Source organism: Rhinolophus ferrumequinum, chromosome 8 (genome assembly GCF_004115265.2).
Source record: "Rhinolophus ferrumequinum isolate MPI-CBG mRhiFer1 chromosome 8, mRhiFer1_v1.p, whole genome shotgun sequence".
Lineage (NCBI taxonomy): Eukaryota > Metazoa > Chordata > Mammalia > Chiroptera > Rhinolophidae > Rhinolophus > Rhinolophus ferrumequinum.
Genome location: NC_046291.1, coordinates 37,762,284 through 37,779,998, shown reverse-complemented (window position 1 = coordinate 37,779,998; position 17,715 = coordinate 37,762,284). Strand labels below are relative to the sequence as shown.

The 17,715-nt window shown below is 36.2% G+C and overlaps 1 protein-coding gene across 4 annotated transcripts in view; it reads left to right on the top strand.

Moving 5' to 3' along the window:
• MYO1B (myosin IB) overlaps positions 1-17,715 on the top strand; it is a 171,668-nt gene that overhangs the window by 125,784 nt on the left and 28,169 nt on the right. For all 4 annotated transcript variants that reach the window (XM_033112280.1, XM_033112276.1, XM_033112279.1 and 1 more), the window contains exons 14-21: positions 1,622-1,726; positions 3,809-3,871; positions 7,157-7,357; positions 8,717-8,943; positions 11,432-11,632; positions 13,326-13,419; positions 14,549-14,698; positions 17,253-17,321. In XM_033112280.1, coding sequence (XP_032968171.1) covers positions 1,622-1,726; positions 3,809-3,871; positions 7,157-7,357; positions 8,717-8,943; positions 11,432-11,632; positions 13,326-13,419; positions 14,549-14,698; positions 17,253-17,321 — 1,110 coding nt within the window. The remainder of the gene's footprint in view (positions 1-1,621; positions 1,727-3,808; positions 3,872-7,156; positions 7,358-8,716; positions 8,944-11,431; positions 11,633-13,325; positions 13,420-14,548; positions 14,699-17,252; positions 17,322-17,715) is intronic.

Sequence of the window (17,715 nt, the reverse complement as noted above, 5' to 3'; positions counted from 1 at the left end):
GAGCACATGGTTTTTAAAATTTTTATGTGAAAATGAGTACTGAGGAATGTTCTTTGTGTCCCAGGCTCTATTTGTTGAAAGTATTGAACATAAACACGTTCCCTTTAGTAAGAACTTTCAGGATTAAGAAAAACTTTAACCTTGAATACATTTAATGTTAAAAGATCAGTCCGTGATAGTGCATATGTGTCATTTATGGTTTAGAGTGAAACTTTCCTATGATTAGTTAGTTCATCACTGGTGATTAGAACTTCATAGCTGACTTCCAGGAAAGAATGTGTTCAGATGCTGCATCGTAAGTATCATTTAAAAATTTGTCCTAGGTAGGACCAAAGTTGATTTTGAAAGATGAAGTTTCAAAAAAAAAAACCAAAACTATGACTTTTTTGCTTTCATCATTTATGGAGAGATTAGAAGGCCTGTACTTCTGTGTATTTACAGGGAGGGGTGAGCTTCATTCCCTTGTTATGTGCAGATCCTCATAGCTCATTCAGTGTTAGTCCAGGAGTAGCCACATTGGTGGAAAAAGAGACAGGTTTATCAGTGGTGGGGTCACACCATCCTTTGCTCCCAGTGCTACCATCTCTCTCGCTGTCTCTCTCTCTCTCTCTCTCTCTCTCTCTCTCTCTCTCTCTCTCTCTCTCTCTCTCTCTGCAAAGAGGAGGGATAGAGATGAAAATAACTAGTTTTATTAGCAGTTCTACCTCTTCCTGGATGATGTGGTTCTTGGTGAAGTCTCTTCATTCAACAGACATGCATTTTATGCCCTCAGTATGTACAGCAATACTTTAAGCCCTGTGGATTGTTCAGAAGTGATTTAGGCATGGATCTTCAGAGTTCATAGGAGATAACTCCAATATGAAGGAGAAACTACTGAGAATCATAAGAGTAATAAATGTGTGAGTCTTCTGAAAAGAGAGAGATTGAGTCTTCTCCATTTTGTAGGTGTGTCATTCATTCATTCACTCATCAAACACATATTGAGTACTTACTTGGTGTGATGTGTTGTGCTCACATTGGTGAATAAGAGATGGATAGTCCACCCTTCCCTTAGAAATGTACAGTCTAGCTAGACAGATAAGTATGAAACTAACCAATACATGTGTACGCACATATCTACACACATTTAGTGTGATTGTTTTTTTAAAGTGTTGGTATGTAAGAGTTAGAATGAAAGAACTGACCCTTGGTGAGGGAATAAGAGGTCAGGTCAGGAAGACTTTCTTGAGCTCCAACGTTATATCTGAGAATGGAAGATTGAGAACTTGGATAGCAGAGATTATTAATTTCACTGTTCTTTTTTTTCCCTGAACCTCCAGGGGAAAATGTATTTATTTGTATTTTTTACTATGTGTGGGTTGCTTCTCTGTCAACTAAAATTCTTCATCCTTCAAATACTGCATAACTTGTGTATAGTTCATTCATTCACTTATGTCATGAATCATTTTGTGAGTGCCTGCAGTGTGCAAGCCTCTGTCTCAGGAGCTTTGTGCTGGTCCACAGTTAAATTTGAGAGACAGTGTATGACATTTCTCGTGGACTGAGATACTAAATGAGTGTCATTGTTATGGGAGAGCTAATAACATGGTTTATAAGGCTATCTTCATTTTTCTCCATACAGGACAACAGCTTTGAGCAGTTCATTATTAATTATTGTAATGAAAAGCTGCAACAAATCTTCATTGAACTTACTCTCAAAGAGGAGCAGGAGGAGTATATACGGGAGGTAATAATTGAAATATAGTTTTGTAAAAATGTTCCTTTTTTACTCATAATACAAACTCTGGATTCAGAAGGCTGTGTAAACATGACCCTAAAATTAGATTTCTCTAAGTTTAGCCATATTTATGTCTTTTAAGAATTTGTTTGGTATGACGTCTAAGCTAACTGGGATTTCTTTGCTTCTGTACTGCTAGTGCTCTGAACAATCATGGCACACAGTAGGTGCTCAATAAATATCAGTTGACCTTGACCAACTCGAGTCTTACTGGATTCTAGTGCAATGATGTGAAATAATCATGTGTTAAGACAGTAGTCTCAGAGGAATGGACAAATAGTTGTGGTACATTCATACAAGGGCACACTACGCAGAATAAAAAGATACACACAGTTATATGAATGAAGCTCAAATGTGTTACGCTAAATGAAAGAAGTCAGTCTCAAAAGGCTACATATTGTATGATTGTACTTACATATTGTCTTTTAGAAAATGCAAAGCAATAGAGGCAAAGCAATAAAGACAGAGATCCATGGTTTCCAGGGGGTAGGGGTCATGAAAGAATATAACTGCAGAGGGGCAGCACGAGGGGATTTGGGGGGCTGATTGTGGTGGTAGTTACATGACACTATACATTTGCCACAACTTGGAGAACTGTACACCAAAAAAGTCAATACTGCTATATATAAATTTGAAGATATTTTTAGACTTTGTTCAATCTTGGAAAGCATTGAGTTCCTAAAAATTTATAATAAAAATAGGTAATATTTGTTGAGTGCTTACTATATACTGGGTATTGTACTAGTACTACCTACTAGTCTCACTTAATGTAATTTAAAAATAATCAGAACTAATGTTTACCAAACCCTTTCATCCTTAATTTTAAAACGCATACTTGGTGGTCACCCTTTCGTTTTTTAAATAGCCAATCTTTTCCTAAGTATAAAATTGTTTGTTTCAAAAAAGGGAAATTTATTTTCATTTTTGTTTCTTTTCTTTATTTGCCTTAATATTTTAGTAGTGATATTACATATTTTTCTTCATTTTTTTATAGTGTCACGTTAAGTCATTAAGAACACCGAATCCTCTCTTTTTTTGGTTTCTCAATGTAGGTTTTTCTAATGTGATTGTTTTCCCCAGTGACATAGTAAAATAACCCATTTACTTGAAAGCTAAATCATAAATATTTTGTTTTTCTTTTAGAATGACCATTATACTTTAGAAATTTTTATATTTGTCTGACACCTTTTGGTAATATAAATATCCTAAAAGGCAGATTAATTGTCTTCCTATTATCATAAAGAAAATGCCCCAACTTTGGTCTGTAAATTAAAACAGTTTGTACGATTGTCTAAAACACTTTTAAGAGTATATAGAATATCTCTAGCTTGCAGTAGGAATTAATTTTTTTTCCCCTTAGAAGAAAAATAAATGTTTACACTTATGGGCAGAGTATAAGCAGATACAGAATGATTTCAGGTGGCCTCACAGATTTGCCTTTGTAACTAGCATTACAACCAGTGGATAGGTTCTTGTATCTTTCCTTTCGTTGAAAGTATTTTGTCTTAGCACTGTACTGTTTTTACACATGAAATAGTTAATCGTTTTTATACGTGAAATAGTTAGCTGCCCTACAACATGGGATTGACTCTAAAATTAATTTTTTCCTTGTGATTACAAATTAAGAACAGAAAAATCTAGGCCATAGAGTCTTAGGATCAAGTTCTGACTTATTTCCTTATAAACATTGTAAATATACACAGAGTAATATTGACCAAACGGCCTGTTGAGTAAATGTTTGGCCCAGGGCCAATCAAGTGCATGGGAAATAGCCACAGATGGGAGAGTGGAATGGGAGGCCGTCTCGGAAGAGGTCAAGGGCATTTGTTTCAATCAGATCATGTCAGTGGTGGACTGCTGCCCTAAGAAAGTTTTGGGAACCATTAGAGGACATTTGCAACACTGAGTTTATACAGGAAATATTGAGAGAGCAAGTGACATCCAGTAGTAAGATGGGCAAAGGCTATTTTATGGACGGTTGTATTTTGGCATCATCGTATGGAATTTGATTTGTTCTGTTTTGTTTTTCAGGACATAGAATGGACTCACATTGACTACTTCAATAATGCTATCATTTGTGACCTAATAGAAAATGTGAGTATTGGGTACAGTTTTCTAAAGAATTTCTTAGTCATATAATTCACTACTTACGAATGATCTCACTGCCTTCAATGTGAAGCTTTAGTGTTCTCACTATTTTAACACTTTTCTTTAGGGAACTGCAGAGTTCTGGAGGCTTTATTATAGTCCTAAGGGATCATACACAGTTCTTGAACACGTTCATAGACAGCTGGACATTTGGATACTTAGCCTGGATTCCCCTATGCTCATCCCGTTGCCATGTCACAGAGCCCATTCATGATGTTCACATGCCATGGTATTTACATGCCATGCCCTTAGACACACCTGTCTTTCCTCTGTGTCGGGAGCCCAGGTCCGTCCGTCCACAGCTCCTGGGAATGTGAACACTGATCGGAAGAGGCTCAGAGCAGTCATAAAGATTTTTGCCAAATCAAAATATCCATTTCATTTCGAAAACTCGAGCAACCTCTTAACATACTGTTCAATCAATGGTTATTATCAAAAAGATAATTTTTGTCAAGGGCATGGATAAAAGGGAACCCTTGTGCATTGTTGCTGGGAACGTCAATTGGTGCAACGGCTATGGAAAACACTATGGAGTTTCCTCAAAAAATTAAAAATAGAACAATCATAAGATGCAGCAATTCCATTTCTGGGTATTTCTCCAAAGGAAATGGAATCGGGATCCTGAAGAGATATCTGCAATCCCATGTTCGTTGCAGCGTTATGCACAATAGCCAAGATATTGAAACAACCTAAATCTTCATCTACAGATGAGTGATTAAAGAAGATGTGATATAAATACATGAATATTATTCAGCAGTAAGAAAGAAGGAAATCCTGCCATTTACAACAACATGGACAGACCTTGAGGGCATTATGTTAAGTGAGACAAGCGAGACAGAGAAAGACAAATGCTATATGATGTACTAATATGTGGAATCTGAAAAAAGCCAAACTCATAGAAACAGTAGGTTGGTGGTTGCCAGGGTCTGAGGAGGATGGGGAAATAGGGAACATGGGTTAAAGGCTATAAACTTCCAGTTTTATATAAGAGGGTTAAGTTCTGGTGATGTAATATATAGCGTGGTGACTACAGTTAAAAATACTGTATTGAAAGTTGCTAAGAGCGGAGATCTCGAATGGTCTCACAAGAGAGAAATGGTAGTTTTATTAGTGATAGAAATGTTAGCTAACTGCTATAGCCACGTTTGTAATCATTTTGTAATATGTGCATCAGATCAACAAATTGATTGTACACCTTAAACTTAAGGTTGTATGTCAGTTATATCTCAGTAAAGCTGGACAGATTTTTATTAAAAATTTTTAAAAACATGCTATTCAAGTTAAGATAAAGAAGGATAAAGGGAGGAGAACCTCAGGTAGAACCCCAAGAATGGTTCAGGTGTAGACCTAGCACTGGTTCAGAAAACGAATGTGGGGACATTGCATGTGTGACTGCAGGTGGCCATGGGCCATGAGATTTATCAGGTGACCCAAGTATATGAGTATGTGTGTGAAAAGACTTAAAATGTGAAAATGTATAATTTTTAGTAAGCTTTCTCAATCTAAGATTTTTATTTCTACGTCATATTCTCTAGTTTACTGTATTTGAATTGATTGCAGGAAAACTGATTCATGTGCTTTAGGATTATTGACAACTCTGGCCTTGTTAACAGTAATTTGAAACAATGAGTAAACTTTGTGATCCTATAGTCTTTAGCTGTCAGTGGTAGGTGAGTGCTATGTTTCAGGAATGCAGTTACAGTCTCCAGATGTCCAGAAAAATCACTTTCTATTCATCTTTAACATGTCCTTTTGGAAATTATGTAGTTAAACAAGATATTTTTCTCTCAGTATTCAAGAAATTCTTGAAATCTGTATTTTTGATTAAATTGAACATTAAAAACAATATTCTAAAGCATTACTATTTTCAATTAAAAAGTAAACTTTTTTTTGAAAAATCTGAACAGTGTTGGAATGTGAACACTAATATTCTACTTAACTCAAAACTCCAGTGTAAAATCCAGAAAATCAGTAGATTTTTCTGAGAATTTTTTTTCTGGTAAATTTCATGACCCAGGGAATATCCTGGGGGAAATTTAACTTTTAGAAGTTACGACTAGCATTTTTCCCTTCATAAATATAACGTTGCACTTAATTATTTCCCTTTAAGAAAGGAAACAAAGAACAGTGGTCATACCCTTAATTTAACTAGATTATCTCAGCCAAAAATCCCCTTGCATATAAGATGTAAGAAACTTATGTTCAAGTAAGAGCTTGAGTACTTAAAGGAAATGTTTCCTTCCAGTATCACCTAACAATAATGTTTATTCTGGAGCTGTTATGAACACACTTGATTCCTGAGAGTCCACACTTCCCCTTGGTTTTGTGTGGAACGAATAAATTCTGGTCAGAGGATGTTATGGCCTTGTGCAGAGAAGGGGAGAGGACTTTGCCCTGGTGGAAGTGGGTGGGGTTGATGGTCAGTACAGTAGATTGTTCTCTTTGGAATGGAGACACGTGGGCCCATAAGGGCAATTGAAGGAACAGCAGCCTTTATTTAGAAAAGTAGAAGATTCTTGAATTTTGATTCAGTTTAATGGGCCTGACTATTCCTGGGATAAATATGATCACAGGGTCTGAATAGCAAACAAATTGTCACTCATGTTTAACATTCATTTAGAAATTTTATATGGAGGAATTTTATTCTAAACAGATACATTTGAGACACAGCTTGATTGTATTGGTTGTTAAAAGTAGCATCCCAAATCACATTTTTTTTTCCTAGAAAGTAAACTTTATTTTGAACACAAGAACATCTGAAACCAATTTCCTTCTCAAGCTATGAACCAAATAATGGCCTTGGAAAACCGTGCTTTGTGATTTATGACCACATGTTATAGACTATATTGTCTCATTAATTTCTGACTTTCAGATTTGGTTTTGAATCTTTGAGGTCTAACTTGCCTTTTTTTTTAACAATATGAGTTTCAGCAATTAACCAGCTAAGGTGGCTGAGGTGACTCCTAAGTCCTATTCTGTCAGGGGAGCAGATCAGGAGGTGGGAGAGATCAGTACAGTGGTCCCGCTTCCCACACACGCACACCTGGGACACTTTGGAAAAGGGCTGAGTTCTGTGGCTTTTTGTTATTTGTTTTGATTCTCAGCTTTTTGTTGGAACTGAACGGAATTTTCTTGTGACTAAGTCGATTGTGTTTGATGCTGTAATTAGGAATAACTATTAAAACAATACAGTGAGGAAGGAAGGAAATCTTTTTATTACTGTTCTCCTAGAACACGAATGGAATCCTGGCCATGCTGGATGAAGAGTGCTTGAGGCCTGGCACAGTTACCGATGAGACCTTCTTAGAAAAGCTGAACCAAGTCTGTGCCACCCACCAGCACTTTGAGAGCAGGATGAGCAAGTGCTCTCGGTTCCTAAATGACACGTCCCTGCCTCACAGCTGTTTCAGAATTCAGCATTACGCTGGCAAGGTATGAGGGAGTTGTGAGCACCCATTTGGTCCTGCAGTGTTATGCCTTCTAGGAAACTGTGCCTCAGAGATGCCATTCTACCATTGCCAACTTGTGAGGATAAACCGAGCTGCTAAAATCGTAGAATCAAGGGAATATAGGCAATAATACTATATTATGTATTGGTGGATGCTAGACTTATGGGAGGATCACTACATAAGTTATGTAAATGTCTAACCACTATGTGTTATACCTGAAACGAATACATTGAATGTCAATTGTAACTGAAAAAAAGAAAAAAAAAGTTTTTTTAAATAGTAGAATCAATTAAGGTTCAATAGAAATAGGATCTGGACCATGTTAAGCAAAATCTTGTTAATACTCATAGCTGAAAGGAAAGCCAGTGAACTTGATAAAAGAGTTTGAATGTATTTTAAAAAATTGATTTTACTATTTTCAATCTCTAAGCTATCCTATAAAAAAGATCTATCAACACTAATAAAGGGGATTTGCCAATAAAAATTTTGAGGTACTAAAGACTTACAATACAGTTTTAAAAGCACAGACCATTTAAGCAAAAATAGTAAATTCTTAGATGGAGATTTTGAAATGACTGGAGAAAATATCTACTTTTTTTTTTTTACAAAAGCACTTATTCATTTGCTAAATGTTTGGGAGAATTAACTTTATGTTACTTAATATATAAAGACAATGTTAAAAAGAATTTTGACAATTGATTAATTTTTTAGAATCCTAAAAGTTTATGGATTGGAGCTAATACCTCTTTTCTTATAAATAAGGTTGCAAACTTAAAAGGGAAAAAATTCTCAACTGTGTATTTATATTTAGTAAAAATGAAATAAGTATATAGTCTCTAAATTACCTTTAATTTCACAATTTTGGAACTTTATATTTCATTATTTTTTTCATTAGTCTATATTATTAAAACATACTTTTCTGGTTAATTTTGCTGCTAGCTTGGGATGTCTTTGAAAATTCAGTGCTAATCTTTCCTTTATTTCCCCCTGTCTACTTTTAAACAGACTAGAACTGGCACATATGAACTTAAAAGTAAAACCTCAAAAATTTGCTCAAACACCAAAAAAACAGAAAATCCTTTGAAAATGTTATGCTAACATTTTTGGAGTTTATTCTTGCTGATCCTGAAGGGTAATAGAATTTATTTCGAACTCTTCTGTGATTTACACAGATGGAATTTAAACTTGGAGGCTAATTTAGTATTACAGTGTGACTAATGTGTTGGGGATTTGATGGAAAAAGAAGAGGCTGCAATATAGATAGTCCTGGAATGTCTTTAACAGCCGTTTGATGTTCTAGCTTGCAGTATGTCAGTCACTGAGTCTCGTGTGTTGCTCATAGGTGCTGTACCAGGTGGAAGGATTTGTTGACAAAAACAATGACCTTCTCTATCGAGACCTGTCCCAAGCCATGTGGAAAGCTGGCCACACCCTTATCAAGTCTTTGTTCCCCGAAGGGAACCCTGCCAAGATCAACCTGAAAAGGCCTCCTACAGCCGGCTCACAGTTCAAGTCCTCTGTGGCCACTCTGATGAAAAACCTGCAGACCAAGAATCCAAACTACATTAGGTATTTCTGGCACAAAAATTTTGACTGTTCGAATGTGAAGGCACTCTCAAGGAAGATCATTTTTCTGTGTGTAAAATGATCTTAAATCTGAGTGTAGCACAAACAGAGGATAACTAAAGTACTTCAAGGTCAAATAATATGGTATTTTGGGTTTGCTTAAAAAATATTCCAGTGCTCCTTCCCCCCGCTCCCAAAATAAGGAATTTTTAAAAGGCAGGAAAAGTGTGGCAGGGGATAGGAGTAAATACTTAATGAAACTGGGTTATTGGCACATAGGAGTTCGCAAAATATACATATTTTTTTAAATGACAAGAAACAAATGGGAATTTTTTTTTGTCAAGGTGTTACATAAAACTTTTGTTGGATTCATTTCCGATTCTTGTTATATTAACTTAAAGCACTGAAGCAAATGAGGCTTTAGTATAATTCTGGTGTTAGGAAATATGTGCCTCTTTCTTTCCTATGAGACTTATGGGCCCAGAGAACGCAATGATTTCTAAAACAGTGTGAATTTTTTTCGAAGTAATAGAAAGGACTCCTTAAAAAGTGTCTCGTCTCTTTTTTTCTGCTTCTAGGGCTTCTTAGATCTTCAAATTCAGTAAAGACCAACTAGGATTAAGGCTATGTGTGTATTTGGTGAACTAGACAATATAAGGTGTGTGTCTAACAAGTCAGATTTCATAATAGCATCATACACACCCACACATTCTATAGTTGTCTTTGCAAATTCAGTTATGAAGAAACTAGGGTGAGGAAAACTTTTGTATTTGGCTTGTTTACCTAATATTATATTAATTTCAAATATACATAGGCAGAATCCCCTGGTTTGATTACAATCAAGTTAGAACATGTACTAGGTAAAAATCTTAGTTTCAAAAGAAGATAATCCAGGAAACTATGATCAGTTGCTTTTCTTACTCTCAATTGAATGGATGTCCTTTTTTTTTTTAATTAAAAAAACTTCTATTAAGGTATAATTTACATGAAATGATATGCACAGATCCTAGGTGAATGGCTCAATTATTTTTTTCACCATTGTGTACACTTAGGTAACCACCATGTACGTCAAGACAGAACATTCATTCCATTACCCCGAAAAGTTCCTTAGCTCCCCTTTCCTTTTAGTGGTTTTAATGTGTTTCTAAGAAGTATTAATAAACTCCAAGATTGCGAATATTTTATCATAGTTTTTTACCATCTTGAAAGTTTCAGGTTTCATATTAAGGTCTATAATTATTCTGTTATTCCAGCACCTTATATTAAAAAAAAAAAATCTCCATTTTTTTATTCGTTTGCCTGAGGCTTTTACTGAAAATCAATTGAGTGTATGTGTAGAGTTTAGGTCTAAACTCATTAGTCTGTTCCGTTCATCTGTTTGTCTATCCTTAAGCCAAAGAGTGGACATTATTTTTATGAACATAAAAGGAAAAGCATATAAAACATTAAGGCCAAACTAGGTAAGATTTAATTGTCCACTTATTATATATGTATGTAGAATTTATTTGACAGTTGTAGCTAGGCAAACAACCATCAATATTTAACAATGTATTAGGATATAGAGATTGTTGGGACAAGATCCAAAAATAACTATGGCTTAAACAAGATTGACATTTATTTCTTATGTAACTTCTAAGTGTGAAGACTCTAGGGCTAATAGAGCAGCTCTTTCTATTTTGTGGCTTTGCAGTTTCCAGGGAGTTTCCCTCATTCACGTGGTCAAAGATGGTTCTCTACCATGTCAAAATTCCCAGGAGCAGTTAGCAGAAGAGCAAAGGGAGGGCAAGTCCCTATCCTTTTAAGGACTCATCCAGAAGTGTCATACATTACTTTTGCTCTGAGCCTAGTGGCCAGAATTTTTGTCACATGGCCACACCTGCTTGCAAAGGAGGCTGGGAAATACAGTCTTCTCTGAGGCAGCAAAGGAGGGAGATACAGGGATATAAGGAGACAGCAGTGATTTTAACCTTTTTATTTAGGTATGTAATATACATATAGTACAGTAAAGTGCATGAATCTTAATTATACAGCTTACTGAATTTTTATGTATACACCTGTGTAACCCCATCCAGACCAAGATATAAAATATTTCCATCATTACAGAAGGTTCCCTTGTGCCTCTTCCCTGTTGATCTCTACCCCTACCTCTTCCCAGAGGTAACAGCAATACTGATTTCTAACCATAGATTAACTTTGCTTGAACTTCATATAAATAGAATCATAAAATATGTATTCTTTTATGTCAGACTTCTTTCATTCAACAAAAAATGAGTGATATTCTTCCATGTTATTGGGGTTTCTGTATGTAGTGTTGTGTTAATTTAGGTTTTTGTAAAACAATTTGAAATAATTTCAAAAGGAATGACTAGGTTTCTCAAGAATAATAAATATCTCACCACAAAAATAATTATATATGATACTTTGTAAAACCTGGACAAGTGATACCCGTAAGAAACAGAGTTTAATGCCTAAAATCTTTGTACTCTTTTAGATGTATCAAACCGAATGATAAAAAGGCAGCACACATCTTCAATGAGGCTCTAGTATGTCATCAGATCAGGTACCTGGGTCTTTTGGAGAATGTCCGAGTGAGGAGGGCAGGCTACGCCTTCAGGCAGGCCTATGAACCTTGCCTAGAAAGATACAAAATGCTTTGTAAACAAACATGGCCTCATTGGAAAGGACCAGCAAGGTAAGAAATGCATTGGTCATATGTAATAATGAAGTTTTCAAGCATCCAAATAACATGTTTTTTTGTTCTGTTTTTTTAAATATATGCTGTTAAGCGAAGAAATTCTATGAAAAATTATATTTAATCTCTCACCCTCTTCCATCAGAATACCATTTTGTGCTAATTCTTGATTAATTATAGAAGTCTTAATTTTCTTTAAGGTCAAAACAGGGCTTATCAAATCCACATTTGGAACTTGCATGTTAATAGAATTTTTAAAACAAGTCAAGTTAGGAGGGGATTTGTAACTGGTAAGTATATTTGTGTAGAATCATAGAAGGGTAAAAACTTAGAGGCATCTTGAATCACTGCTGTCAGGTTTTTGCTTTTCTCTCAGCTTTTCATCCCCCACCCCACCCCCGGGGAATTAACCCCAGAGTCAGTGGGTAGCGGTGAGGGTCCCACTCTTTGCCCAGGTGTGCACCAATTGAGAACTAGATACAGAAGGAGATAGGGTCCAAAGTGTCAGTGTTGTTGCTGGGAAAGCTGGATTGGGGCATATGACAGGACTTGGGGCCATATGGCTTTCAGCTGATCTGCCCAGAATTATACTCAGCCATCTAGTCCCAGACTGAGGGCTGAATCACTGCAGGCCCATCCCATGGAGCAGCCTCTGTGAGCTCTCCACATATTGAGAGAACTTGTGTGCTGGCGGGTGGGTCGCTGCCCAAGAGAAATCAGGCCTTGCCTGTGTAGTGACCTTCCTTCTGCTTTCCTTCTGCAGAAGGACGCCTTTTCTGCTGGCTGTAGAAGCTCTCCTGACTACTCCAGGAAAGCCAACATGCCAATTTTATGGGTCTAGCCAGGAACTTGGGGTTTTTTTATTTCACTATGCTGGTGTTACCTTCACGTTCTCACTGGACCTGGCCTTTCACAGAAACATCAGCAGTATTAGATACTCACCCTGTGTTACAAGAAGATAAACTCCAGACACATGGTGTGGTCTCCGATGCATAATTGAATACCCAAATAATGTAAGATCCGGGTACTGTTTCAGTTCCCACTGCTAATTTCCAGGGTATTATGCTTAACATGTGCCACAATACATTGAACATGTAGTCACCCCCTGCCTGGCACTTAATCCACAGGTTGGTGTGGTAAAGTGAAGTTTAAAGACTCATGTTGAAACCAGGGTCCAGGATGGAGAGAGGTCAGAGCCAAGTCCAGGCCTTGCTTCCACCATCTAAAGCCCATGTTTCATTGCACCCCCATTGGTCTGGCATTTAGCCTATTTCTCAAGCTCTGCACACAGTCTGAGGGGCAGGAACAATGTTTAAAATGTTTTTAAGAATTAAATAGGTGAGTTCAAAATAGATCTGAGTTTCTTGTATACCCTCCTGGCCCTGATTAGTTAAGGGAATACTTGATACAAGTATTTCCTCTGCTAATGAAATCAAGAAATTGGCTTTAATACATTTTTCTTAGAATATGTCATTTCGGAACCCACATTTACTCTTAGCATTTACTGGATTTGGTCTAATTTGTGGAATTCAGTCTTAATAATTCTTTGATAAAAGGATACTTACTGAAAGAACAGTTGCACTTGGAAGTGAAGCTATCTTTTGGTACCACTGAGAACCTGATATCATGATTTAAGATAAGATAAACTATTTTTGTAACTCAGAAAACTCATTGTTTTTGTTGATTTTTATAGGGCTGGTGTGGAGGTTCTGTTTAATGAATTAGAGATTCCTGTGGAAGAATACTCTTTTGGTAGATCAAAGATATTCATCCGAAACCCAAGAACAGTATGTAATCGAAACCTTTACACTGTGAACTTATATTATAATCATATAGGCAAGTTCTTAACGATGTTTGTAACATTACCTGAGATGCTACCAAGAAAGCCACATTCTCTGATTTATTTGCAAATGTCCAAGAGAGGATGGGCAACTAAGGGGTAATGGAAGAACATGTGTATTTTTTATGAAACATTGAAGTCTTTGATAAGTTGTACAAGAAAGAAATCAAAAAGAAACTGTTCATAAAACAGTAAAACCTCCCTAATTCATAGGAATTGGAGGTAAATTCAGTCTGTCTTTGTACTATCTGAATTACACAATAATTGAAGGAAAGATAACCCTATTATTTAGAGAGGTACATGAAGGCACTCAAATTAAAACTTTAAAAGTTAAAATTCTACTCAGTAAAACTTTAAAAGTTAAAATTCTACTCAGCAGAACTCCAAGAGAGTCTTTTTATAAATGAATAAACTAGAATGAAGTAGTAATGAAAGGGTCTCCCTTTCATTAATAATTGCATCCTTATACGGTGTTTCCCCAAAAGTAAGACCTAGCCAGACAATCAGCTCTAATGTGTCTTTTGGAGCAAAAATTAATATAAGACCAGTCATATTTTACTGTAATATAAGACTGGGTCTAATATAATATAATATATAATATAATATAATATAGCATAACACAACATAACATAACATCACATATAGTATAATATACAAGATCGGGTATAATATAATATAATATAATATAATATAATATCATACCGTGTCTTATATAATATAAGACTGGGTCTTATATTAATTTTTGCTCCAAAAGATGCATTAGAGCTGATTGTCTGGCTAGGTCTTATTTTCGGGGAAACACAGTGTGAAGGTGAACCTAAGCTTAGTTCAGCTCTTCTCTGATTTGTCATAAGTGCTGAATCACAAAATCTAAATTGTGGATTTTATATGAATTCATCAAAATAGTTTTCGTGTGGGCTATTGCCCAGATTATCTATAATTAAGACAGTTACTCATATTTTTTCTCATTGTGGTTGACGCCAACCTCATGACATTCTTCCTCCTCAGAATGTCTTTCTTGTATGCCATGAGTAATTGGTGGAATTTTGAGAAACCCTCCTATCATTTCTTATTAGTTATTCAAATTAGAAGACCTGAGGAAGCAAAGGCTCGAGGACTTGGCCACTCTCATTCAGAAGATTTATCGGGGGTGGAAATGCCGCACACACTTCCTGCTAATGAGAAAAAGCCAAATTGTGATTGCTGCCTGGTACAGGAGATACTCTGTAAGTTCTCATCTTTTTAAATCTGAGATAGCAATGCTCACTTGCAAACATTTGCTATGTACTTACTGTGAATGTCATTTTTACATATTTAATTCTCCCAACAGTCTTATGAAATGGGTGCTCTTATGGTTCCTTTTTTAGAGATAAGAAAACTAAGGCATGAATTGTTATGTAACTTGCCCACAGTCACACAGCTGCCAAGTGGCAGAGATGGGATTTGAATCCAGGACAACTTTAGGGCTCGAGTTCAGTATTCCACACTGTCTTCCACTGATATAGATATCATGGGAAATCTGCATCTTGAATTTGGTCATCAGACTGAAGGTCCTTAAACCCTTTGACTATGGTAGGGTCAGTTTTCCAAAATACTTGGTTGTTCTCCATTTATTGTAGCAACACTGAAAATGGCTCTAATTCCAGAAAGCTAATGCCATATTTAGTAGAATTTGCGGTTTGGTTGAAGGGTTAGATTTTCTTTGGTTCTCTGACATTTGGCCCTATTAATTATGGGAAAAGATTCAGTAAATAAAGTATGTCTACTTAATTGATATGGAATTTCTTTTTGGATTTTCCTTTCTCCCTTTATTATACGTTTCTTCAGAGGCATACCACAGATTTGAGGGCATCCCGAAGGTTTATCTCTAGACTAGCTTGAACTTGGGTTGTATTCTCACAAAATGAATTTTAGTGAGAACACTGCTTCCAAATGCTTTTTCACTAGAATGAGTTGGAAAATGAATTCAATTTGCAGTCAAATCTCTTTTATAATATTCTTTCTCTTTTTCAGCTATAGGGAGTTTTGGTATGAGGCACTGTGTTATCAGGACATAATTTATGCTGACCTGTTCTCATGTAATAGATTTTAGTGTTTATTTCCAAGTTTTAGAAATTAGTGAGATTCTTAAGTGACTAAGCTAAAGAATAATTGCTTGGTCTTTAAAATTAGAGTATCTTTCAAATTGCTTCCTCTAGTTAAGAGTATAACCAACAATAGAAGTGTTAAAATATGAACCAGTCCAGCCACGTTAATGATAAATTTATTGATATGTATTCTGCAAAGGCACAGGGGACTGTTGTCACCTAGCCTGGCTGCACATGACAATGGTACTTGGCTCTTCTGCAGATTCATGATGCTCTATTTTCTGTTTGCCTGAGAAAGGGAAGACCAATAAATAATCAGTCCTCAAGGAGTCCTTTTTATCATTTCTCATTTTGAGATCATTAAGAACATCCAATTTGGAAGTATACTGAATTCATCTATCTTGAATTCGACAAATAATTTGAAAACACCTATTCAGGGTCTGGGGATAGCAAAGTGAACAAGACAACCTAATTTCTGACCTCACACAATTTATATTTAGTGCAGGACAATATGCATTTCAACAACTAAGTAATTGGAACAGTTACTGATTGTGGTAAGTGCTAAGAGGGAAATAGAAAACTGAGATAAAGAATAATGGGAAGCCAGGATATAACTTTAAATAGGATAGTTAAGGAAGGTCTTCTGGAAGGGGCCATTTCATCAGAAGGATGAGAAGAAACAGCCAAAGCAAAGAACCAAGAATAGCAAGTGATTTTGTATCACCAGATAAACAAAAAGTCACCATGTGTATCATTAAATCATGATGATCAGAGTTACGAGCAATATTATTTATAATTTGTAGAATGAAAACAAATAATAGCTTAGTTTTTAGAGAAGGTATGAATTTTGCACTAGTGTTATATCTGTTTTAGAATTTGAACTAAATACCCCAACCAGTTAACTAACATGTTATCCAAGCCAGTGATTAATTAAACTCAATATTTTCCCTCAACCAAATAATAACTCAAATATTTTTCTGAATGCCCATTTTCAGTTACTGATTCTTTTAAAATCCATATTCTGTGATATTTCATGGTTCCTTGAGATCAGTTTTAAAGTGAGATGAAGTTATTTTCAAGTGATTTAGAGATTAAAAAAGAAAACATGGAGGTACCAAATGGATGTCAGAAGTGTTGGTCAGATATTATAGGAAAAGTATGTTTCTGCAGCTCTGGCATATTACTCTGTGAGGAGTCTTAGATATTTTCCACCTCCTCAATTGACAGATGTGGAAACTGAGCCCCAGAGAAGTTCCCATTGTTCTTTTTGCCTTTTTCTCTGGTATTCTCTTTCTGCTGCTCATGTGTTGATAACATCACCCTCTCTTTCCTCTGATCTTCCAAAGTGTAGCCTAGAGTCTTGGGAGGTTCTCATTTTACTTAAAAAATAAGCATCATCTGGGTCTTCAGCACGTTACAATCTTTTTGCTGGTTGAAGGTCTTGCCTCAGTGTTGATGTAAACACAGCATCTGCAAAGTACAATAAAGCAAAGCACAATAAAACGGTATGCCTGTAGTAATTTTAGATTGTTTAATATTTTGGTTTGTTTCCATATTGATTTCCAGAAGGAATATGGGTGATCAAGGGTTAATTGCCCTAAGTGAGCAGATACTCTTTCTCAATCCTTGCAGTATATGTATTCCAGATATATAAACAGAGCTGCTAATAATATCTTCCCCTTTCATCCTACAGCAACAAAAGAGGTATCAACAGATAAAGAGTTCTGCCTTGGTAATTCAGTCTTATATCCGGGGTTGGAAGGTGAGTTTAAAAGAAGTGAGCCTTATTTATTTGGGGTTTTCAGGTTCTTCACAAAGGACGATGTCTGTAGGCTCACGCTGCATGGGAGAGCTCCTCATCTCCTGCCGATTCTGTAAACAGTCGGGTCGAAAGAATAAATATTATGGGGCCAAGCTGGGGCCCTTGTGACCATGTCTTGGCTGCTTCCTTCTAACCGGCTTTCTTTTCAAGAGCTTTGTTCTCTGAGCAGGAAGTCCTTGAAATAATTCTGTACATGATTTCAATATCCTCCTGCCCTCTGTTTGTGAGGGAAGCTGTAGTCCCAAAGGCTGTCTCACAACTGTTGCCTCCCCGCCTGTGAGTCCTGCCAGATCTCAGCACCCCCAGCCCAGCAGCGTCTTCCATAACTTCCCAG